This window comes from Onychostoma macrolepis, chromosome 13 (genome assembly GCF_012432095.1).
Source record: "Onychostoma macrolepis isolate SWU-2019 chromosome 13, ASM1243209v1, whole genome shotgun sequence".
Lineage (NCBI taxonomy): Eukaryota > Metazoa > Chordata > Actinopteri > Cypriniformes > Cyprinidae > Onychostoma > Onychostoma macrolepis.
This window is the reverse complement of record NC_081167.1, coordinates 20,016,977-20,041,902: the sequence shown is the minus strand read 5'-3', so window position 1 is coordinate 20,041,902 and position 24,926 is coordinate 20,016,977. Positions and strand designations below refer to the sequence as shown.

General features: G+C 36.7%; 1 protein-coding gene across 3 annotated transcripts; it reads right to left on the bottom strand.

The window, feature by feature from the left end:
- Positions 1–3,493: 3,493 nt before the first annotated feature.
- On the bottom strand, positions 3,494–24,668 carry prkcha (protein kinase C, eta, a). 3 transcript variants are annotated; one of them, XM_058796423.1, is made up of 14 exons: positions 24,650–24,668; positions 15,354–15,417; positions 14,482–14,635; positions 13,909–13,943; positions 13,725–13,807; positions 13,290–13,419; positions 13,045–13,178; positions 12,632–12,772; positions 11,952–12,125; positions 7,948–8,102; positions 6,968–7,106; positions 6,041–6,229; positions 4,420–4,566; positions 3,494–4,311 (listed from the first exon to the last, which is right to left on the bottom strand). In XM_058796423.1, exons 2-14 carry the CDS (start codon positions 15,382–15,384, stop codon positions 4,072–4,074), a joined length of 1,752 nt encoding a protein of 583 aa, XP_058652406.1. In that variant the 5' UTR covers positions 15,385–15,417; positions 24,650–24,668; the 3' UTR covers positions 3,494–4,071. The 3 variants fall into 3 exon arrangements, with proteins under 3 accessions (XP_058652406.1, XP_058652405.1, XP_058652404.1); XM_058796422.1 differs by lacking the exon at positions 24,650–24,668 and adding an exon at positions 23,474–23,509; XM_058796421.1 differs by lacking the exon at positions 24,650–24,668 and adding an exon at positions 21,715–22,600.
- Positions 24,669–24,926: the final 258 nt, after the last annotated feature.

Below are 24,926 nucleotides of genomic sequence, written 5' to 3'. Positions count from 1 at the left end.
AAAACCTTTCCAACCTGATCTCAAAACACATTTGTGACCCTGGACCACAAAACCAGTCTTAAGTCGCTGGGGTATGTTTGTAGCAATAGCCCAAAATACATTGTATGGGTCAAAATTATCCATTTTTATTTTATGCCAAAAATCATTAGGATATTAAGTAAAGATCATGTTCCATGAAGAAATTTAGTGAATTTACTACCGTAAATATATCAAAACTTAATTTTTGATCAGTAATATACATAGCTAAGAACTTCATTTGGACAAATTTAAAGGTGATTTTCTCAATATTTAGATTTTTTTGCACCCTCAGATTCCAGATTTTCAAAGAGTTGTATCTCGGCCAAATATTGTTCTATCCTAACAAACCATACATCAATGGAAAGCTTATGTGTTCAGCTTTCAGATGATGTAGAAATCTCAATTTCGCAAAATTGACACTTATGACTGGTTTTGTGGTCCAGGGTCACATTTTATGGTGACAGTTTGAAAGAATGTGTTTCATATGGATTTTTAGGTAGAAAAAAAACACTAAACCGTCATTCCAATTAACCACCAATTCACCAAGATGTAAAATAGTTCTGAATTTCCATAAGATTCTGTTGACTTTTCTCACTGTATTGTTTTGAAAATCAAAATTACAGATCCTATAAACTGAACTTCAGGTTTGGAGTGAGTTTCCTATTAGAATCCAGTGAATATTGAGAGGAGAGCAAACAACAGGGCTAAATGAGTTCAAGGCCATGCTCCATCTCCACTGTGTCCTTGAGGGAAACATTTGCAGCTCAGGGACTGTTCCTGCCAGGTCTATTATACATTGTGTTTGGATGAAAGGGTCTCTGCGAAATTACATTTTCAATTTATTAGCATTGCCGCTGCTGGATTGCGGTAAAGAACTGTGATGTTGCTGTATATGAATGAGGGAAACAGATGGACACGTGCCAACTCTAATCTGCAGTAATCTCCTTCATCCTCCTGTTTAGAGATGATCTCTCCATCCCTTAGCAGAGGCTGAATGGACACAAAGGGACTTTGAAGAGAGGGATCAGAGAAACATGCAAAGATCTTTTGCGCAGCAATTCGTTGATGTAGTACAATGAACATCAAGCTATAAAAATTCACACACACACCCATGCATGTATTATTGCTCTGTCACGCCTCATTACGCAATAAAAACACACATAAAAGGTCTGGCCTAAAGGTGCGCACTGTTTGCACACACTTGAGTGTATATATATGATACATTTGAAGATGTCTTGATGTCTTTTTTTACCCACAGGGAATCCTGATCAAATCGTTACAACCCTTCATTTATCAAGACAGAAATCAATATAATAAACAAAATCAGTCCAAGACGAGGTTTCGGAGCTGAAGTGGTGCTAAGACTGAAATGGATTTTCTGCATCCAATAAAGGGTATCCGTACGGGCAGAAGAGAAATCAATAAAATGTAATTATGGCCCACTGGACCTGGCCATGGCTGGAAACTCATCTGTCACCAAGGCCTTTAAGAGACGCATTACAGAGAGCTAATTTTATAACAGTTTAGACGAAAGCAGGGAGGACAGCAGTCTGTCGCCAATACAAAAATTGACAAATAAATCTGGGCCATACAGTACGTCATTCAGCTTGTTCTTGGTCTCTATCGACATGCATTCTAAACCTAGATGTTGCATGCACCTTTATAACCTGCAGGAATAAAGCTACTGAGACTTAAAAATCTTAAAGTTTGGGGGTTGTTAAGATTTTTAATGTTTTTGAAAACTCTTTCATATATATGTTATTTCTGTCATGGCATTTGATCCTTCAAATTGTTCTAATATGCTGATTCGGTGCTCAATAGATGCTGCTTAATAGAAATAAAAGTATTTTGAAAGAAACCCTAAAATGTACCATATCTGTCATTTGAAAATATGTAATATATGAAATAGGGCTGTCAGCGTGAGCAGTCAAGCAAGAACCGTTCAAAAGTGCAGACATATAACACAAATTGCATTGCATATTGAACTGGGAAGCAAGTCATGCAGTGAATAAAACAATCTCACAGCATGAATGGGCCGATATGAAGAGATCAGCCATCTTAGACCTGTACCTTTTCTGGGAAGAAAACCATCACCGCCATCCACAATGAATAGGTGTTTACGAAGGACTACAATACAGGAGATGTATATGGCAAAAGATATTAAAAGATGAATGACGAAATGATATTAGGCAGGATACCGAGAATAATTGTGGTAACTGGCATTGAAGGATAAGGAAATTCCTCTGTGTATAGACTGTTGTAAGATGAGTCATCCAAGCGCCACAAGAGAGTGTCTTTGACCATACAAGGATTTCCACCTACCCCCACATTGCCAAAGACTGTAAATGGCTCTAAGTGCATAATATTGCGCTCTGTGTTTGTTGGTCTTCAGTCTCCCACAGGAAAGTGGGCTGCTGACGTTGATTCTCCAGGAAAGCCTCCACTAGTGTAATTGGGGCTGGGCCAGACTTGTAAGGGCAAGTTGTTTAATGGGATCTCCCATGACATCTACAGTGTTTTTCTCACTCAATACCAAAGATCTGTTGCTAATCTTGTTTGCCTCCATTCGTCGGATGTAAGCATGATATGGAAAAAATGAACAGTCCAGTCCAGGGGAAACTGGGGATAATGTTTAGGGAGACAGGGCACAGACAAACAATCTAAAAAACAGATATTCATTAGGCTAATGTTTTTTTCAAAGCTTGACTCAAACCAGCAAGAAACCCATCAGCACTCAACCTTGATCGTTTTTTTTTTTTAAGTTAATGAGGCTCCCCATTGACTCTTTAGTGTTTCTTATTTGATTAAACAAAAGATGTTGCATCATCCTCCATTTTCCTCATGAAAAAACCTGCCTAAGATGCTTTCTTGGTCCTGCTTGACACTGTCTCACCACAAGTGTGTGGAGTACATCAAATAGAATGGGACATCAGTTTACTGTCAGGGACTTGTTGTGTTGCATCTAGTATTGACAGAATGAGAAAATTTTACTATGATTTTAACAGAAACATACCAGTTTTAGACACCAATTTGGCAAAATGTAACAACCTGACATAAGAATGTGGAAAAACATGTCAAAAACTTGGTCTTAGCTGGTCTCTCAAACCAGCAAAAGATACTATAAATTGTGTTTGATTGAAATTTACTTTTTTGCACACTCCTACAGATACAAAAAATAATAATGTGAAATCATTGGCAAATATGCACAGGCACGAAAGCATACACCAACAGATATTTCACTCTGCTCAGACCGAGAAGATCCAAATAAACATTATTAAAGAATGATGAGGATGAGGAGGAAGAGTCACTGACCTCAATATAAGGAATTGAAACTGGTCAGCATTTCACCTGACTGTGTTAACCTTTAACCCTTCAGAACAACAGAGGGGAGAAGGCTTTTGATGAAGTCACAGAGAGAAAAGGTCTGAATGGAGAGAACTCAATACGGCAACCTTTCAAAACAATAAAACACATCTAAAGATGCCAGAGTTTAATTACGGGTGAAATTCTGACCTGAAATGTAATAACAAACAGACAAAACAACAAACGGCACAAATGTACAAAATGTATGAAAATATCTTACAAAACTAGAGTTTCCATTTAAAATGAATTTTCACGAGTCTGATTTTCTTGGTTCCTTAACAGCGGAATAATTCTGACAAAATTAGTGATGTTTCTGCATGACGTTTGGCTGTGTTAGACACAGCAAGTGCAGAGGGATCAAATCAAGTGTCCTAAGCATATGGATATAAACACTGTTAAATCAGCTCCATGAGATACTGAACAGACCAGTTCAACTGTTGATCAAATTTGTGTAAACTGCTGTCTTCCAGGATGGAGTGTCTCATGGAGATCTTTGCAAATCACTCATGATTTGTCTGACACAAAGACAATTACCCTATTGTTCTAAAGCATAAGCGTAGGCCAAAAGAATCTTACAGCTTAGGCAAAGCCCAAAAAGCTAGGCCACTGAAATGCAGTCTTTAACCGGTTTCAATACAATGGTATTCAAATGTTTCTTTAGACTGCTCCTGAAAGTTTCTATTGTCACAATTAATTTTGTTCTATCAGGTCACAGAATTCTCCTGAGTTCTGTTCCTTCATGACATCACACATTTCTTCGGCTCTGCTTTGCAAATCTGAAACCACTTTCAACAGTTCAGGGGAAGTAAAGGAGAAGTCACGGAACTCGTCCTGACTGATGGATGGGATGATGGACTCTTCGATGGGCGTAAGAGTAGGATCCTCTTGGGTGAAGTCTGGATCAAAGTTATTCACATCTTCTGCAGTTTTCTGGATTTTAGATTTCAAAATATATATAAATAAACCTGCATTTACATTTCTATTGAATTTGATGATATAAGATTAATATTTAGATCAAGATTTACATCTAAAACTTACAATTCTGGGCTTGAAAGGTGGTTCAAGCTCTCGCTGGTTAAGTTTGTTCCAGTCAATGCCAGTAAAAAATGGGTGACTGGTTACAGCGGTCTCTCCACCCTCTGCAGCCACACAACCCAGACGACGGGATGGATTCTTTGTCAGAAACTGAGAAGAATAAAACCAAAACATGATGTCATGCATATGTCTATCAAACATTCTTCACATTCTACATACCAGATATATATCAGTTTACATTACTAAAAAGGAATACACTAACCAAAAATATGATTAGAGCCCAAATGTATTGAATGTTATGAATCCTATCAAATCTCCATGGTGAGATTAAACCTACAGTATGTCACATCTGAGTAATCAGACTCAATTCCTATGAGAATGTGTATGACATAACACTCAATCGCTTGTGGGAGGTTGTATTGAGAGTATCAATGTATGGTATCAAATATAACCAAATCAGATTAAATCAAGGCAAATCAAATCCTGCCTTCCTTCTATAGCCGTCTAAAACAAACATGTACGTGTACACACAAATACACACTCTCTCTCTGGGTAAATCTGACACCCATTAGAAAGCACAGCTGGCTACCATACCTCATCGACTCTGAACAACACCGACAAACTCGTCGTTGTTCAGAGAGATCATCCAGTTTTAACTAAAAAAATAAGGGATGCACCAATTTTAAAATTCTGTCAGATGAGCCAATAGATATGTTCATGTTACAGCCAATATTAAAATTTTAAACTAAATAAATAAAATACTAAAATCAATCATTTTTAAATGTTAGAATTGAAACTAGGCATCACAACATTATAATATACATGAAAAAGTCGTTGCCACATAATTAGTGTTTTTAACGATTAACTTAGAGGAGAGTGTTATATAACAGCAAATGTAATCTGTAAGTAAAAATAATGAAATATACAATACTGGCCAATGCTGATAAATTAAAAAAACAGTATGGTATATTGTCCATTGTTTCTTACAACTGTTCATGTCTGGTCTGTCTACACCACAGCTGTGCAACAGGACTGAGGTCTGCTATTCCAAAAATAGAATGCTTTTGAGCCACTCTATTGATCTATTCTTTGACTGTTGTAGGTCAAGGTCATGTTGGATGACCCAGGTTTAAGGATTTTTTTTATCTCAGGCAAATATCGTGACATTCTGTTTCAGATTCAACTGGGAATTTATTGGTCCTTCAATAACCGCACATTGCTCTAAGGGGGAAAAAAAATCAACTTCAGGATTATTACTGGCGGTGTATCTCCTCCACTATTCCTCACAGTGAGAGCAAACACTATAGAGTAAGAGCAGGGGGTTGTGTGCATGTGTACATTTGATGTGGAGGGTTTTTATTTTTAGCTACAGTCATGTGATAGCAGTGGATTGTGGATCGAGGCTAAATATAGTTATGTAAGAGAGGGGAAGAGCATGAGGAACAGAAAGAGATCAAATGGGAGGTATTTACTGTTTACTGATGTTCATTGTTGCATGAACTGACAGTTTAATTCACACCATATGCCTCCCACCAATCAGGACAGATAAGCAATCACTGCTCAATTCAAGTCAATTCATGTCTGTATGACTCTGGAGCTCTTAAGCAAACACCAAGCAGCTCACCCCTTTCAGTATTTCCACGGCATCTGTGCTGAGCCAGGATGCGTAGATGATCTCTTCAGCCAGTATGGACTCAAAAAGGTCATCCTCATTCTCTGCCTCAAAGGGGGCGTGGCCAGATAGCATCTCATACAGCAGCACACCGAGAGCCCACCAATCAACTGATGGCCCGTACAGCATCTCCTGCAGGATCTATAGGACAATATAAAAATTACATTTAGGACATCCTACCTTCTTTCTCTCACACACACACACACACAAACACACACACACACACACACACACGCACTCACTCATTACGCATGTCCATAGATTATCTTTTCACCAAAAACTAAGACACCAATAGAAGCAGTTTGCTGAATATTATTTTATGTTATATATTTTGAAAGAACACGTGTGAATGAGGAGTTATTTTAGCATTATTTATATGCTATTATAGTACTTATGAATATTTACAATTAGCGTATATTTACAGTTTTAATAATTTTATGTAATTTTGTTAGTTTTTTATTCTGTTTAGCTTTAAATTGACTAATTAAATAACTTATATTTAAAAACAATTAAATACAATTTGTAAAACTTCACAATCTAAAAAAAAAAATGGAAACATGGAATATAGAAATATTGCCTTGGCAACCAACAAGTTTTTCATTTAAAATTTAAATTTTACTTAATTCCCATTTTATTTCAACTGTAAATTAATATATTAAATATTTGTAATAATTTGTTTTTGTTATCATCATTAACGTGTGTTATGTGTGTTGAAACTAATAATTGCAGTGAATGTGACAGGAAGTTGGCACCTCATGCTTAAAGTCAACTGACACAATGTGAATGCAGCACAACACTTCTGATTCTTCTAGAATTTTGTGATGCATAATTTTGTGTGGATTTTAGACAACCACTGAATGGGTGGAGTGTTTGAATCACCTCTGGAGCAATGTAGTCTGGGGTTCCACAGAAGGTTCCTGTGACAACACCTTCAAATATTCCCTCCTTACACATGCCGAAATCAGCCAGTTTACAATGACCATCCTTATCCAGCAGAACATTATCCAGCTTCAGATCCCTGAAATAATACATATACACATATAATAATATGCCCAGATTCAGTCCATTATGGCAGAGAGAGAGAGAGAGAGAGAGAGAGATTTATGTTAATAATTTTTTTTATTTACTTGGTAAAACACTTCTGCATGAAAACCTGCATTATAATCTTTCTAAAGAAAAATTACAAATGGCACTTCATGTCAAAATGATTGCTTTCCTCTAACACACACACACACATTCAAAATAATGTTTATACTTTGTCATACATTCATATTCTGTCCACGGTAACTGCATGAATGTTGATATTTTGCCATTTGTCCATTAAGAGAATTGATGTAAGCCATCTCATATTGTGCTCTCTGCTTCAGTGCCAGTGCTGTTTTCAAGTCAAAGCAGTATTACACTGCAGCTTTGAAGGTCTATGTGCTAAAGGTTTGTAATAATGGAAACGCTGAGGTATGAATTAGCCTCATAGTGTTAATAAAGCTCAGAGGACAGAGACATGGCAATTAAAAAGAGAAGAGAAAGGAAAACACTTCAGAGAGCAAAGAAAAAACACTTAAAGGAATAGTTCAACCGAGAAACTACATTTCTATCATCATTTGCTCACCCTCACGCTGTTCTAAACTCATTTGACTTTTCTTCTTCCACACAACATAAAAAGAGAATGAATATTGATGTAGATGAAGGACAGCAATTTGGAAAAGGGCAGCTTGAACATTCAGCTAAACTGCACCTTTCATGTTCCATTAAAAAAGCCAAACGTGTTTAGAACCTCATAAGGGGGAGTAAATGATACCATAAATTTAATTTTGAATTAAATATCCTTTTATTTTCTTGAGTGCATTTGTCTGTCTAACCTGTATATTATTCCCTTGCTGTGGAGGAATATGAGAGCAGATGTGATCTCCGCTGTGTAGAATCTGGCTCTGCTCTCCTCAAACTTTCTGGATTTCTGAATGTGAAACATCAGATCTCCCCCATTCACAAACTCCATTACAAAAAACAGACGCTCCTGTGAAAGGATTAAGAAATTAAGATAGAGATTCAGTTAAAAGACAACAACAAACACCAGATTACCACCTTCAACATCAGGAAATTCAGCTCCTTACAGGGAGTCTTTTAACCAAGCACGTCACAGCCATTAGAAGATTTATGGGAGAGACAGACAAAGCAGAAACATAAATACTGTTTAGTCAGAGAAGAAGACTGCAGGAAACACAGGATTATGGGATTGCGAGGGTTGGAAGGTGATCTAAAATGAAGTGCATCATAAGCCTGAATTGACAACACTAAGTACCTGTTTGAATTCAGCACAGCCAATGCATCAAACTCAGACCGCACACCCAGGGACCACCCACAGTTAGGTTACTGACCGTATGATGCATGATGCACACAAAACAGGAAAGCGCTTGTGAAATGCAATGATTTTAAGTTTGTGAAATATTCAGTAGAGTAAGATGGGGGTTAGATGCCTACAATAAGAACAGTGTGCATTTACTGAAAAACTTTACCAGAGATGACTGTAGCAGGTATAGTATTATAAGACGAGAAGCCTACCATGGTAAACTTACACCGATTGTTATATGATTTTTGCAGAATACATCTAACATCATTTTAATAATGTTCTTTATGTAAATTATGCATAACACTAACCAGTTATTTTGAATTATTTCTTTTCTTTATGCAATTAATGTAAAATGCTAAACCAAATATTGCATTAACTAATATTACGGTAATTAGGCCTCTATACTATAACACAATTTTGACAATTTAGCAGAATTTCCAGTCATAATGGATAATTGTCATTTATTTTCAGATGAAAAATGAATGAATCCATGTTCAAGAGCAAAATTAAAGGTTAGTGCCACTAATTTCTTATGCATTTCTTTACAAACATTCACAGAGATTGCAGAGTTTTTCCATACTAATCTGTTGGTATGTTCCATTTCAAATTTTTTCCTCCACTAAATGTCACGTAAACTAAACTAACTGTGGTTGGCTGCTTTTCATCAGTCAGACAGTTTCTTCCTGTCTATGCGAGTGGCTGTTCACCAGAATAAGCTAAGATTTGGACCATCAAAGCGCCATGGCACATCCACTAATGACCAAATCCATCACATTAACAAACACAGACATGCACATTCACTGTGCAACAGTCCCACACACCGCAGGACCATTGATTTCTGCCACCACGTTGCGGTGCTATCTAACGTAACCAGGCCCCAGAGGGTCACGAGTGTGCTTTGTATGTCGCTCACGTGTGGAGGGTTAAGAGATTGATTGTGTGCGTCAGGGCTATGAAGGAGCAGAGGCAAACCGGTTCATAAATTTCTTTTCCTCATTACAAACACACTACATACGTCAGCAAGACCTTGAGGATGTTCCTCCTGCACATCCATGTTCATGTTTACTCCAAAGTAATAAATCCAGAGAGGTCATAATGCCAGATCTGTTCTGCTGGACTGAACATGAAATCTAAGTCTTCACATTTTTTTTTAAATCAGTGTGTGCGCGCGCATGTTTTTAAAACCTTGCGTACACTCAAGGTAAAATAATTCAATTATACACTGTAGTCTTACAAATGCTACTGTGTGTGTGTTTCAAGGGGCTCTGTAAGATTGTAAAAGCTACATAAGGGGATTCAGTGTTGACTTTTCTATTCTAGAGGCTTCAAGCAAAACACACAAGCAGATTATAGCGGACCTCTGATCTCTCATAACATACAAAGGGGGAAGTACACATACACAGAAAATGCAAAGTAGAACGTAACAGAGAAAACATATTGATGAGGCATAACATGTTTAATTCTCTACTGCCCCCTACTGATGTCAAAGGAACATGCTCTCATTTGTGACCCTGAACCACAAAACCAGTCTTAAGTGTCAATTTTTCAAAACTGAGATTTATACATCATCTGAAAGTTGAATAAATAAGATTTCCATTGATGTATGGGTTGTTAGGATCGGACAATATTTGGCCGGTATACAACTATTTGAAAATCTGGAATCTGGGGGTGCAAAAAAATCTAAATATTGAGAAAATTGCCTTTAAAGTTGTCCAAATTAAGTTCTTAGCAATACATATTACTAATCAAAAATGAAGTTTTGATATATTTATGGTAAGAAATTTACAAAATATCTTCATGGAACATGATCTTTACTTAATATCCTAATGGTTTTTGGCATAAAAGAAAAATGGATCATTTTAACCCATACAATGTATTTTTGGCTATTGCTACAAATATATCCCAGCGACTTAAGACTGGTTTTGTGGTCCAGGGCCACATTTAAAGAACAGAATGGATGCAGTGAGGTAAAAAATTATTTGATCCCCTGCTGATTTTGTATGTTTGCCCACTGACAAGGAAATGATCAGTCTATAATTTTAATGGTAGGTTTATTTGAACAGTGAGAGACAGAATAACAACAACAACAACAAAAAAAATCTAGAAAAACACATTTCAAAAATATTATAAATTGATTTGAATTTTAATGAGTGAAATAAGTATTTGATCCCCTATTGATCTGCAAGATTTCTGGCTCCCAAGTGTCTTTTATACAAGTAAGAGCTGAGATTAGGAGCAGTCTCTTAAAGCAGTGGTTCTCAATCCTCTCCATGAAGTACCCCCAGCCCTGCACATTTTGTATGTCTCCCTATATCTGACACACCCACTTCAGGTCTTGCAGTCTCCACTAATGAGCTGATGAGTTGAATCAGGTGTGATAGATGAGGGAGACATACAAAATGTGCAGGGCTGTGGGTACTCCAGGACAGGTTTGAGAACTCCTCTTAAAGGGAGTGCTCCTAATCTCACCTTGTTACCTGTATAAAAGACACCTGTCCACAGAAGCAATCAATCAATCAGATTCCAAACTCTCCACCATGGCTAAGACCAAAGAGCTGTCCAAGGATGTCAGGGACAAGATTGTAGACCTGCACAAGGCTGGAATGGGCTACAAGACCATCGCCAAGCAGCTTGGTGAGAAGGTGACAACAGTTGATGTGATTATTAGCAAATGGAAGAAACACAAAATAACTGTCAATCTCCCTCGGTCTGGGGCTCCATGCAAGATCTCACCTCGTGGAGTTTCAATGATCATGAGAACGGTGAAGAATCAGCCCAGAACTACACGGGAAGATCTTGTCAATGATCTCAAGGCAGCTGGGACCATAGTCACCAAGAAAACAACTGGTAACACACTACACCGTGAAGGACTGAAATCCTGCAGCAAGGTCCCCCTGCTCAAGAAAGCACATGTGGTCAGATGAGACTAAAATCCAGCTCTTTGGCATCAACTCAACTCGCCGTGTTTGGAGGAGGAGCCTATGACCCCAAGAACACCATCCCTGACTTGGAGAGGATCTGCAAAGAGGACTGGGACAAAATCCCTCCTGAGATGTGTGCAAACCTGGTGGCCAACTACAAGAAACGTCTGACCTCTGTGATTGCCAACAAGGGTTTTGCCACCAAGTACTAAGTCATGTTTTGCGAAGGGGTCAAATACTTATTTGACTCATTAAAATGCAAATCAATTTATAACTTTTTTGAAATGCATTTTTCTGGATTTTTTTGTTGTTATTCTGTCTCTCACTGTTCAAATAAACCTACCATTAAAATTACAGACTGATCATTACTTTGTCAGTGGGCAAATGTACAAAATCAGCAGGGGATCAAATCATTTTTTCTCCTCACTGTATGTATACATATACATACTGTATATTATATATATATATATATATATATATATATACACACACACACAGACACACACTTACGTGGTTTATTGAATTATTTATAATCAGTTTCTTTTAAAAACAATGAATAGCTAGGTTAATCTGTGATGTTGTGTGTGTTCCTCACCGGTGTCTGGAAGCAACAGTACAGCTGAGTGAGGTAAGGATGGGTGGAAGCGAGAGATAACACTCGTTTTTCTGTCATAGTGCACTCAACATCATCATCCTGCAGTATGATGTCTTTCTTCAGCACCTTCACTGCAAACACCTGATCTGAGCCGTTCAACCGGACCAGCATCACCTATTTACACACAACACCAACAGCATGACTTGTGAAGTTTCATTTTTATTTTATTTGTATTCACTCTGAATTTCTGGCACAAAATTTTCAGCATAATATTTTAATATGAAACAACACAGCGTATTTGAGGTATATCACACTATTTAGAAGTCAGTTGCACAGCAATAATCCAATGTTTTGTTTTTTTTCGGAGCATATAATTTTTTACGTACACCAAATAAAACTTATCAGACAGTTATATAATATTATTAGATATAATATTAATATTGTGATATATAATAATTGCCATATTATATAATTTTATAGTTTTTAAACAGGTCAGTGACTGTACCATGCAATTTCTTTCAGATAAGAATTAAATTCACATTGGAATCATTTGTAATACAGTATATAAACTGTTTCACATTGGAATTGTGTGAATATTTTGTGTAACAAATAGTCTGCAATTGTTGTGCTACACAGTTATACTGGACCTGATGTACAGAGGAATAGTCTTAAACACAGACCTTGCCGAAGCTGCCTTTTCCCAACACTTGCAGGAGTTTGAAGTTTGAGATTCCCAGCTTTCGACTTGGCTCTTTTTTAGACTGCCCTCGGTCTCCTCTCACACTCAATGCACGGGACTGAGCCTCCATACCAGAGAGACCCTGAGAAGAGAGAAAAATTATTTTTTCCCAATAGACTTTATTAGTTTATTACTCGTTCAGTTAATTTTATCTTTCAGTATTAATTATTCTGGTCATGGTCTTGTATTACCGGTACTTCCCATAATTTCTCAGTTTACTTCAATAAAGTTTTGTTTTGTTTATTTTCAGTGCATGCAACCAAAAAAAATGTGAGTTATGTGTAATGTCAACAAAGCACATTAAACACACACATTTTACTTTTAAAAAAATTGAGTGCACATGTGTGTATTTACCATTGAGTTGCGTTTGGTCAGTCCTCCTGGCTGAAGGCCCATTTCTGCCAGTTTATTGGCCAGTTCTACATTGTTGACTCCACAGTTTGGGGCAACATTTCCCTTACAGCGGATATGGACGTTCATTTTACAAACTACAGATGTAAAAACACAACACACCAGATAAGGCTCACAAGACAACATAAATAAAACTGATGGAAGTATTTATGGTGACCAAGATGGGTGACAGAAAGAGAGAAAAGTACTTTTGCAGTGCAATCCTTGCCGTACAATGCCCCACAGCAAAGAGCCACAGTGGTCACAGAAGGTAGGAACCTTATAATTGTGAATGTTGAACTTATGGGGAACATTTATACTGAAACCCTGATTTGTAGTCTGTAAAAAGAAGGAACAGAGCATAAAATAAAAAACTCAGCAGAATATTTCAGCAATTGTATTTCTGACCAGCAGGTGGAGAATTGGCATCTGTGTTTTTTAGGACACAGCCAGAAGTCACTTCACCAATTTGACACAATTGGTCTGTGTGTTTTTCAGTAATTCTATGGCCTACATTTCTAAAATTGTCCACAGATGAAAAGAAAAACCCAATCAAACCATACTGTGAAAATCCCCCAACACACACACACACACAAAAAAAATGGACTACAAAAGTGTTTTAGTGTTAGGGTTGCATGCATTACCTGTTCCTTGGCAGGTTTCTTCATGCGTGGACAGACTGTAACCACGAACTGATGGCATCGCTTGTGTACCACACAGGTGCACACTAACATGCACACACAGAAACACACACAGCTGATTAGAACCTATAATACAATCAATTTAAACACTAATGTCGATTAATACAGAGACAGATTGTCAACTCACCTTGACATTGGTAGCCCTGTTTTCCAAAAACACCCCTAGAACAAAGAAAACACACCAAAAAAAAATGAACAATTAAAATATAATAAAGTTTGTTCAGCCACTCACTTCAAGCATTTGTATACAAAATTCCCAGTAAAACACGTACATTGCAATTTATTTTGTTCTCAATTTTTCATTAGAATAATAAACTTTATTTGTATAGAAAAGTAATTATTCATACAGTGCAAACTGCAGTTGCATGTTTTAAAACTCTCACAAAAATGTTATTAAAAATGCATTAATTATGCCTTGTAATGCACCTTATAATGCATTGTACAATCTCATGAATAATTGTAACTACAGTTAATACATTATATCAATTCATTGATACACTATGCATTTTAAATTCAGTTATGGTTGCATTATTGCATAATTATTATAATGCATTACAACACACATTATGACTTAATTATAATGCATTATAGCCTTTAATAACCCTTTATAATGCATTATACATAAGTCTCACATTAAGTAAAGTGATACCAAAAAAGTTTTTTAAAAAAGGTTTGCATTTATGTGTCAAAAGTGCACTACCATATAAATTCTTTGCAGTGGAAGCAGAACGTTGGTTGCTTTAGGAAGGTCGACATGAACTTGTGCCCGTTTACTTGGTGGATTTTTCTTCGAAGTGCCTGCTGCCGCTTTCGGTTAAATTCTTTATAGGGACGCGTGTTTCCTCCAGCATCATCTAAACACAGAGAAACACAAAAGGTTTTATTATCTCATGATGAATTATCTTCTTACAATACATAGGTATTTCCTGTAATGCCATGGAACATTCTGCTGACTATGTGAGGGGGAAGAGAGACAGATTATGAGCCCCCAGTACACTGGTATTATTAAGTCTAGTCTATTCTCTGAAGGCCTAACCACAGGCCTTTAAAGGAAGCCAACTTCACAGCCCCTGCACAGCGGGGTGTGTGCGAATCGCACATCGCATACACTTCACACATAAGATGCTCTGACACAAGCTCAGTCTAAAAAAAATTGTGACTGAAGATGGCTTTGTGTGTCTTACTATGTGTTGACAAGTCTGGTAGCATGTTAACATTTAGTTAAGTGATATCTCAACAGCTAGTGGAGGAAATTAGTGTGTGTGCATGTGTGTTTCCACCATCATAACCTAGACAGTGCAATTCATCAAGAAGAGTTTTATATTTCCATCTTTTACTGTCATGGGCTATGAAACGTGTTCTCGATACACCTTTGTGTTCCAGTCCAAAAATAAAGTCATACTGACTTCAAAATTGATGCTTTAAAATGTATGATTAAATTTGTACTTCTGCATGAAAATATTTAAAAGAAATAGAACAACTACAAAATTAATAAATAAAAAATAAAAATAAAAGAAAGAGACCAAGAAAGTAAAGAGCTATGGAGGGAAAAAAATGAGAGGAGGGACTCACCGTCTATAAATGAGCCTGTGAGATTAACCATGATGTAGACCTTTCCCTCAGGTTCAAGGTCAACCTGCAACACACACACACGAAAAAAAAAATCAATAGATATTATTTTAGACATTGAATACTGAAGTTATTCATTTAGCTTAATTAAAAGTTGACACAACTACTCGTTTTCATTATTTTTATAATTTTCTCTAAATTTGAAGATTAGTACATTGATCAAAACTATCAAACAACACAAACAAAAAATATGGGAATTACTTAGAGATAAAAATGTTAAATAAATTCATACTTTCCATACTTTCTGACAAATGCATTCCTATTTTTAGTTATTTATGACAGTAAGAGTAGTTTCTTCAGAAAGAAATACTTAACAATTGAACATAATTAGAAAAATGATATTCACAATAGAAATTATGACTTTTATGTGACCTTGCAAGATTTCACAATTTTCCGTAATTTCCCCAGGCCTTTCAGGAAGCATTTTTAAAGTTCCCTGGCATTTTGTGCATTTAAAGTTGTGTATGACATTTTTGTATGACAAGTCTGTTTTTTGTTTTTTTTAAGTTATATATTCAGGCAAACATGCACATGTTAAATACGATATCTGTGCCAATTACAAGCAATCATGCAACCCACTGGTACCATCCACAGCAGTCACACTTTTACACCACGGAAAATGTAAATGAGGTCAGGCAGAAGTGAAATATTAGAGCTGGACTACAGATTACTGTAAAGCAAAAAGAGAAGAGAGATATCGGAAAGACAAACTCAGAAATGGAAAGAGACAGCGAGGGGTAAAAGGGGGGCGTTTATGAGCCTGTGGTAAACTCTGTAGGAAACCAACTTTGTGGGCGTGTGTCGACCTGCATTTCATACAGAACTAAACCCTATGTGCTTCTGTATGTGTTATGACAGAATCATGGGTAAAAGGCGTAAACCATAGGGAAGAAATATTGCATGCAAACAGTGGTCAACCAGATCAGCCAATCTGAAAAGCTCTCTACCTGTCACTCATTTTGTGTGTATGAGTTGGCAGATATCTTTGGATTCGTGTGTATATATATCTAAATATAAGTCTGATGATAATTAGCAAAACAGCACTTACAACATCTTTACAGAACACTGTGATGCATACAGGAATGATTAGACATAATTAGCATACAGCATGCCCTTTTCTTTGTCATATATAGACTAAATTAATTTAGATAGTTTTTAAACTATTTTGCTTTAGCAACTTTCAATAGAGTTCAGCTGAATATTTTTTCCACCAGTCATACTTACTTTCATTTGGTCAAAACTGAAAGCAGAAAAATCCACAGACTATGACAGAGTGTGTGTCAATACACTATCTCCAATACACACAACTTCCATTTTCTCTACTTTTGATGCTAGTTTCACTCACTGATAAAATATCATAACAGAAACTGCTGGATTCCTAGAGGCAGTTCCCATATAGGGAAGCTCATACACACGCAAAAACACTCTTACTTGTGTGTGCTGTTTTGAACTGCAGGTTTCACATACCATCTGTCCCAAAAGCCTGAGGCTCTACACAGAAACAAATACACACACTCACAGGAGACTGAAACTTGGCACAAAACGCCCTCATCCCAGAGAGAATGAAAGCTGAGTATCATTAATTAGCGGTTATGTGAGCTGCAGCTGCAGAATCAATAAAAATGGGTTGTGTATCTCTGAGTTCCCAATAGATGTTGATCAGATGTGCAATAACGTTTAAAAGTTTAAGGCTGGTAAGGTTTTAAAAATGTTTTTTGAGACTCTTTGGTGTATTCACACCAGGAAAGTCTGCTAGTTCACTTGCTTTGGTCCGGACCAAATACAATGTTGATTTTTTTTGTTTGATGTGTTTCGCTTTCATACTGTCCTTTTTGCAAGTGAATAGAGATGTTCCGATACCCTTTTTCCCTTCCCGATACCGATTCCGATACCTAGGCTCAGGGTATCGGCCGATACTGAGTACTGATCCGATACCTGGGTGTGTATCTGGTTATACAGTTGTATGTACTACTAGATCTGTATAGATACAATTATTTTATGGTGTGCTTCACCATAGATAGATAGATAGATAGATAGATAGATAGATAGATAGATAGATAGATAGATAGATAGATAGATAGATAGATAGATAGATAGATAGATAGATAGATAGATAGATAGATAGATAGTAAACAAAAAAATATAATATATAATGTTTGGAAAATGGCATTCCATTTTTAAAATCTATTTAAATATCTAAAAGTACACTCTTAACATCAGTCAGTGAAGCATTATAAATGTATTATGATAATCGAGTATTATTTAATGATATAACTTTAGCAATTAGAATTAAAACTTGGTAACCATGAATACAGTCATTTTAACTGAACTGGTGGTGGTGCTTTTTTGGTCATTCAGTGTTTCTCTGAAAAATGGGGGGGAAACTATCAATAATACTGATAAGATAATAATCATACTATGAATTCTACTAAGAACAATATAAAACGCACTAAGGATTAACGAGCTGCTGGATTCATGAATATTAATCACGTTGCCTGCGTTCGCTTGAACTGATTTGCTGAAATCGAAACAGGGACGATTATAGGTGAGCTCCAGCCAATGAGATTGTCGCTTGCGCATTAGCTCCGCCTACTACCGGAGAACCCGGCAGTTCTTAAAAGATGAAGAATTCCAAAGGAACTCCGTTATTCTGACAGGAAAATACAACAAAGAATATCGTTTACATACCAAGCAGAATTGACGCTACATAAGACTCTCTCTCTCTCTCTGCATGTGAGGAAAAAAGCAAAGCGACGGCGAAAAGCAAAGCTCACACTAGAGCTTACGGTACGTCAAATACAGGTGCGCTGCGCATTCATTCAGATGATCTGAAAAATAGCCCAGATCGCTTGACGGAGAGTGAAACTCTGAAGCGCTTGGTCAGAGTGTTCAGCGAGTGACAATATATATGTGCTAAACTTATACATAGCCTCCAACTCACACACTGGCGAGTATAATCTGAGCATTTATTAGCCAGTGGCTAATATTATACACTATTTAGTCGCCCAGGGTGAAGATTTAGTCGCATATGCGAGTGATTTACTGGCAATGTGCTACCACGTTTGTATTTATTCTTTGCTGCTCTAAATAGTGGTTGCTTGTGGCAACACAGCACAACTTCCTGTGTTTGCATTCTGAGCAGCGAAGAAGAATTGATTTCCGATTTGCAGCGTTAAGCAAAGCTAGCGGGCATAACTATAGATCTTGTTTAAGAATGGTATCGGATCGGTACATGGATTCAAGTACTCGCCGATACCGATGCCAGATTTTTTTGTGGTATCGGTGGAATTTCCGATACTAGTATCGGAATCGGAACAACCCTACAAGTGAACCAGAAATTGTAAACAAAACTAAGTGCTAAGGTCATCCATTCATCGGTTCATCCATTCAACCGTACCAGAGTTCGTTTGGAACCGGACCGAGACCACCTCTTCAGCTGGCGTCCGCACCCGAGTGCGGTTGCTGTATTAACAACTGCCCAAAAGATCCGCACCAAGGGGGGAAACGAACTTGAGTTCGATTCAATCGAACCAAACAAGACAGGTGTCAATACACCCTTACATTCACAAATGCTGCATTTATTTAATCAGGAATACAATAAAAACAGTAATATTGTAAAATACAATGCTTTAATTTATTTCAACATGTTATTTATTTCTGTGATGGCAAAGCTGAATTTCCAGCAGTCACTAGTCTTCAGTTTCACGTGATCTGATGCTCAAGAAACATTACTATTATTTTATTACATTACTATTACATTATTATCAGTGTTGAAATCAGTTGTGCTGCTTAATGTTTTAATAGAAACCCTGATACTTTTTTCAGGATTCTTTCAAAGTTCAAAAAACAGCATTTACTTTAAACAGTAATCCTTATTTTAACATTTACTGACTTATTTTAAATGTTTTTTTGCAACAAACATATCTGATACTTTATTAAAATTTGTATTTTAGATGCATACATGCATAGTTTACATGACATTTTAAGCAATGTGATTCATCTAAAACTATTTACTTTTTTCAATTTTTTTCTATGAAGAATTCTACTTTATGCATTGCAGTTTTTGAACTCAAAGAACTAAGATTATGTAAAAATATTTCTAGACAAGCACTTAAAAAAATAGTCATTTAAAGTATACACTTTCCCTTATACATACAGTGTAAGTTGAAGCTAAAATAACCTTGAGGCTAATAACAAAGTGTATCTCCATACTGTTCACTAAATGAACAAATGTTCAGGACACGTACAGTAAAAACAAGATGATCACTCTAAAAATAATGTCCTTGTGCATAAGCATTCCGGGAAAGGAGAACTAATAGTACTTAGGCTGAATAATAAGGTTACAAGAAGACTTTCACAGCTTCTGCTAGGGGCAAGCAAGACGATTTGCCTGTGCATGTTCAGCCTGGTCACTGAAATGCTGACAACAAGGGTTTTACAACTGTGTCCTAGTGACCCTGCAGCAGCGTTGAGTTAACACACCGATATGAACTAGCTCTGAAGGCTGTGTGTAGACATGGAAATTGTGGTGCTTAAACCACAGAAGATGCTAAAACCACAGAGCTAGATGTTTCAGCTGGTCTTAGCTGCAAGCATCCCACAGAGAGTCTGAGAGCTCAAACTCTGAGTCCAAATTGTGTTGACTGACTGTGCATTAAGCCCCGACTTGCTTTCATTAACCTTTGATCATGCATCAGGATCTGTGTCTAGAGCTGCAGTCAAAGGCCTGATAGATAAGTGAGCAGCAGTGCTGCACTGTTGGACATATGGGTGCAAGTGTGAACCCACACAGATGATGGTGGAAGATGATAACACTCATAACCTCTACAAGTCTGCTGTTCACACACAAGGAAAAAACACAACAGCACTAAATAAAAGAGACTAAACAAAGAAAAATACAACAGAACAAAACAAACAAAAGAACACAATGCAATACAACAAAGGATGACAAAAGGAACACAACACAATACAACAAAACCAACAGTGTGAGGTTTAGCTGAAATCACTATTGTATATGAACACCATCAACCTAAATGGGCAGATTTTCACTAAATTTAATAGATAACACAGGCTTTTCATGGCTTGTAATACTAGTTTTTAATAAAATACATTTAAAGAAACATTACAAAAAAAAGAAAGAAAGAAAGAAATATCATAGCTGCAGGTGGAGGGTGTTGTAACACTTCCTATTGTCCTTTTCTACTGAAGACACAAAGATTGCACAAAATCAAACAGGCCACATTTGCCACAACTGTGATAAAACAAGCTAATAAACTTTCAAACCAAACCGGTGTGTGCATTAGCCTATGTTTTACATATACTTATTGTTTTCAATTGCTGTTTTGAATTAAAATTCTTAAATGTTTACCATTTCATAGCATTTATGTGGCTCAAACAGCATGGCGCTAGCAACACCACTATCATGCTTTGATTCCTAAGGAACGGTTGAATTGATACAATGTATACTTTAAAGTAAACACTTTGGTCTGCCAAATACATGAATGAAAGTTTTCAATGTTTAAAATTAAAAGTAGGTTGATAGGTGTGCAGTACGAAGATGAGGGATGACATAATTACTTTAAATGAATACATTCCATAACCATAATAAAGTCATGCATACAGTTTAACATGTTTTCAATTAGCGTTACAAGTAGTGGGGTCGATTGTAACAATGGCATTCTACCTGATATTAGTTTATTTACTTTAATTTTTATATTAAACGTAGCAGATTTCTTTAATTTACAGTAGGCAAATATGATAATATTGTATCAAAGTTTCAGACATGCAGCACAAAACAAACAACACTGAGTTACAGACATTGAAATAACAATACAGAACTCCCCAAACTCTTCTTTTTTGTATTCTAGTATGCTGAGAGTTTATAGTATATAGTATCGCTGTCTTTCATTATGTGATTCGTTTTTAGCATGCACTTAAGTACTAAATGCTGTTTTGCATTCTGGTCTTGCTATCAACATGACTTTTCTGCAAACACAAATCACTCCAATGCCACCAGATGCATAATAACATTATCATTTGAAACAATTACTCAGAGCCTCACCTCTGTTCTGTATATAGGGCAACAACTCTATCCAGAGATGCTAACTGTCTGCCCCATCAGAGCAAACATGCCTTGTTATTTCAGAACTTTTCCACCTGGACTATTTGATTCAAAGTGTCATGTGTCAAAACAAATCAAATCTCCACCCCAACTTAAAGCAAAGCAATTTCTCACAATGCTTAGAGAAAGACGCAGTGTGTGATCGGGTGAGGCAAAAGCAGCTGTATGATAAACATTCCTCACCCATCCTTCAAATGACTCCTCTCGGTTCGTGCTCTTCATCAGATCATCAAACTGGATGGTGCAGTTGGCCACAAAGTCATCGTACCCAATCGGTGCGTCATGAAAAACGGCCAGCTCTACTTGCTTGCCGTTGTTGACGTTAACGGAGAACTCCTCGTTATAAGTGGGCATGTTGGTTTTCTGCTTGGTGTGCGTCTGTCCGATCTTATACTCGTCCACTTTCACTATGATATACGGGTCCAGGGTCTGGTTCACCTTGCTGAACACCACGGCGTGTCGCATAGAGGTGGTCGTGGGCTTCAGATCCACCGCTTCGCCGATGCGCAATTTCAGATACCCGTTAAACTTCATGGTGTCCTTTAAACTCGAGCCCAGCGAATCTAAGCCTATTCGCCTAACTGACGTAGTGACTGTTGGACATTATATCACTTAAATGGGCAAGTGTAAATGCACAAGCGCACACCAGTTAAAAGCCTGTGCATCTGAAACAAAGCGCTGTTTCAAACACCTGCTTTGCGGAAGGACTGAAGCGAGTGGGCAGAATGGGGAAGTGAAGGAGTTCACGCCTGACTACGCGTCTCCCTCAAGGGATTCAGTCACAATAATAAATGTTTTTCTCTTGCTATGTCTTTAAACCTTCCGTTTTATCCGTTAGTCGAGTTATTAAGATGTCGCCTTTGCAAAGTTTTCACTGTCCGTCCATATTTGCTGAATTTTGGACCCGTTGACAATCCTTTGTGTAAAAACTTCTAAGTGCTCTATTTCAGTCGGAGAAACTCAGCGACAAGGCGCTGAGGAAACTGTCCAGATATTTGTCTTTAAACAAAGCCACGGGTGGACCATCTCTGAAGTACCTGCTTACGGAATTCGGTTGAAAATGAAAACACACCTGCTTTATTGCGAGCATATAGAAACACCGCCACCTTTCGGCAGGCTTTTTTCAACAGCGCTACTGTGGCTTCGTTACAGTTAAAATGATTAAATTCGTTAAGTATTAATGTGCAAATATCATTTGAAGTTTTTATAAATAAGCAAATAATTAAATATAAAATAAACTGTACATTAAATAAATATTTATGTACAATACATTGTATAATAAATGATCAACATCATTGATAATCAGCAAACAAACAAACAAATACATACATAATATAAAGAGAATATGTATTGCATAATCATTATTAGTATTACGTTTATACATATACGTGTATTTAATAGTCTAAATTTGGACACTTGCTTGAATTAATATATTCTATATACAGTATAAACAAAATGGGTTGAGTGTGTGTGGGCTCTGATTGAGTTGCTCTAGAACTATAAAGTCTTTAGTCTAGATGAAAGGCTCACTGGTGTCAGATGTGACCTTTGACCTCTCTCTATCTCTTTTCCAGCTGGTGTAAATTCAAAGGGGAGACTCCAAACTCTCTCTTCTCTGGCGGTGTCAGTGGTCTTATGGTGGTGTGGTGATGCTGGGATGCTGAGCTTTGGTGGTGATTCTGGTGTAGCACCAGTCTTAGCCAGCAGGAGACGCTAATGCTCAACATTACTGTAGCTTTAATTATTTAACCATCAGGCCTACTTGTATTTTTCAAACTTACATGTTCAGTTTCTTAATGGATGGCTTTGTAGTGCTGCCATAAGTTGTCCTGTGACTTTGTTGTTCCAGCTGTCATGCCCTTGTGTCTCAGCATCTTTCTCTCTCTCTAGAGTTTTGTGTAGTATGAAACGGTATTAAAACATGTATTCAGCACCAAATCACCTTTAATGGTCTTCATGGTTAGCCCCCTCCTGAGTCTTCATTAAAGAACTGCCCTTTTCACCTGGAGCACAGTGTGGGAGAGTTTAAACTCAGGCCATTTTGACGAACAGAACTGTTCTGGTCACAGTGGTTTTATTGAAATCTGGCAGTTCATGCACTCTGAGCAATCCAGTGTGTGAGTATGTGTTCAGAGCACAGCAAATGTGCATTTCAGGACATGTGTGTGTATAGTGGTGTTTTTGTGTCTGGTCACAAGGCAGCATACCATAAACCATAGTAAAACTAGCTGTATTTTTGATGGTTACAAGTGAGAAAGTCTGGATTAGGTACAACATGTATAATATAATATAATATAATATAATATAATATAATATAATATAATATAATATAATATAATATAATATAATATAATATAATATAATATAATATAATATAATAAATTTAATATAATATAATATAATATAAATTATTTAAAATATAATTATTTAACTATATGTAATTGTATTATTTAACTATATATATATATATATATATAATATATATATATATATATATACACACAGTATATGCTGTTCTTTTGAACTCTCTGTTCTCAAATTATCCTGAAAAAAGTACACACACACACACACACACATATATGTATGTACTTTTTCAGGATAATTTGATGAACAGAAAGTTCAAAAGAACAGCATTTAACTGAGATAGAATGCTTTTGTAAAACAAAATTATATATGAATTATATCAAATTAAAAATATTATATTATATATGAAATAATTATGCAACATAATATTATATATAATTTATTTGTACACACACCATAAAAATAAAATAATATTGCATTTAAAGACAGTAATGTAAAATGCAAACAACTTGCCCCATGCTTATCCAAAAAATACAGTTAAAGTTAAACTTTTCACACAAAACCTCATAGTTACTGAGATATAACTGCATCCCTATGTGACAACTAGCCCCAGTCTCTCCTTTATATAGTCTATAAGCTTACTTGTTCTCTGAAGCTCATAAACTATACCTGACTAAACACAAATACACATGCTCAAAACCAGCAGGTCCCATTCAACTCCCATGTACAGTTTGAAATTCATTCCCAAATCTCTCATTACACACACACACACACACACACACACACACACACACACACAGTTACTCTTACTCACTTATTGAACTGCTGCTACTCCATGTCAGGCCGTGCGACTCGTTGAGATGTGGGTGAGGTATTTATGGGTGAAAGGCCAAAGTGTGTGTGAGTGCGCGTTTTCTGGCTGGTATTATTACTCAGTGTTTGGGAATGGCAACAGCTGCGGCAGGAGGGCGTAAAAGAAGAAAAACAAAAATCAGAGAAAGAAATAGAGAGTGAATGATGGAGTGAGTGTTGGAGAGACGAGTTTAAAAAGAGTGACAGGGAGAGCGAGTAGAGAGGACAGAACAGTTTTA

Excerpts from the sequence above, each read along its gene's own strand:
- prkcha (XM_058796421.1), bottom strand. The coding sequence starts at position 22,065 with ATGAAGTTTAACGGGTATCTGAAATTGCGCATCGGCGAAGCGGTGGAT. Across the intron at positions 13,944-14,481 it reads CACTGCAAAGAATTTATATG|GGGTGTTTTTGGAAAACAGG; the intron begins GTAGTGCACTTT and ends TCTTTGTTCTAG. Across the intron at positions 4,567-6,040 it reads CCGTGGAAATACTGAAAGGG|TTTCTGACAAAGAATCCATC; the intron begins GTGAGCTGCTTG and ends TATTCTTCTCAG.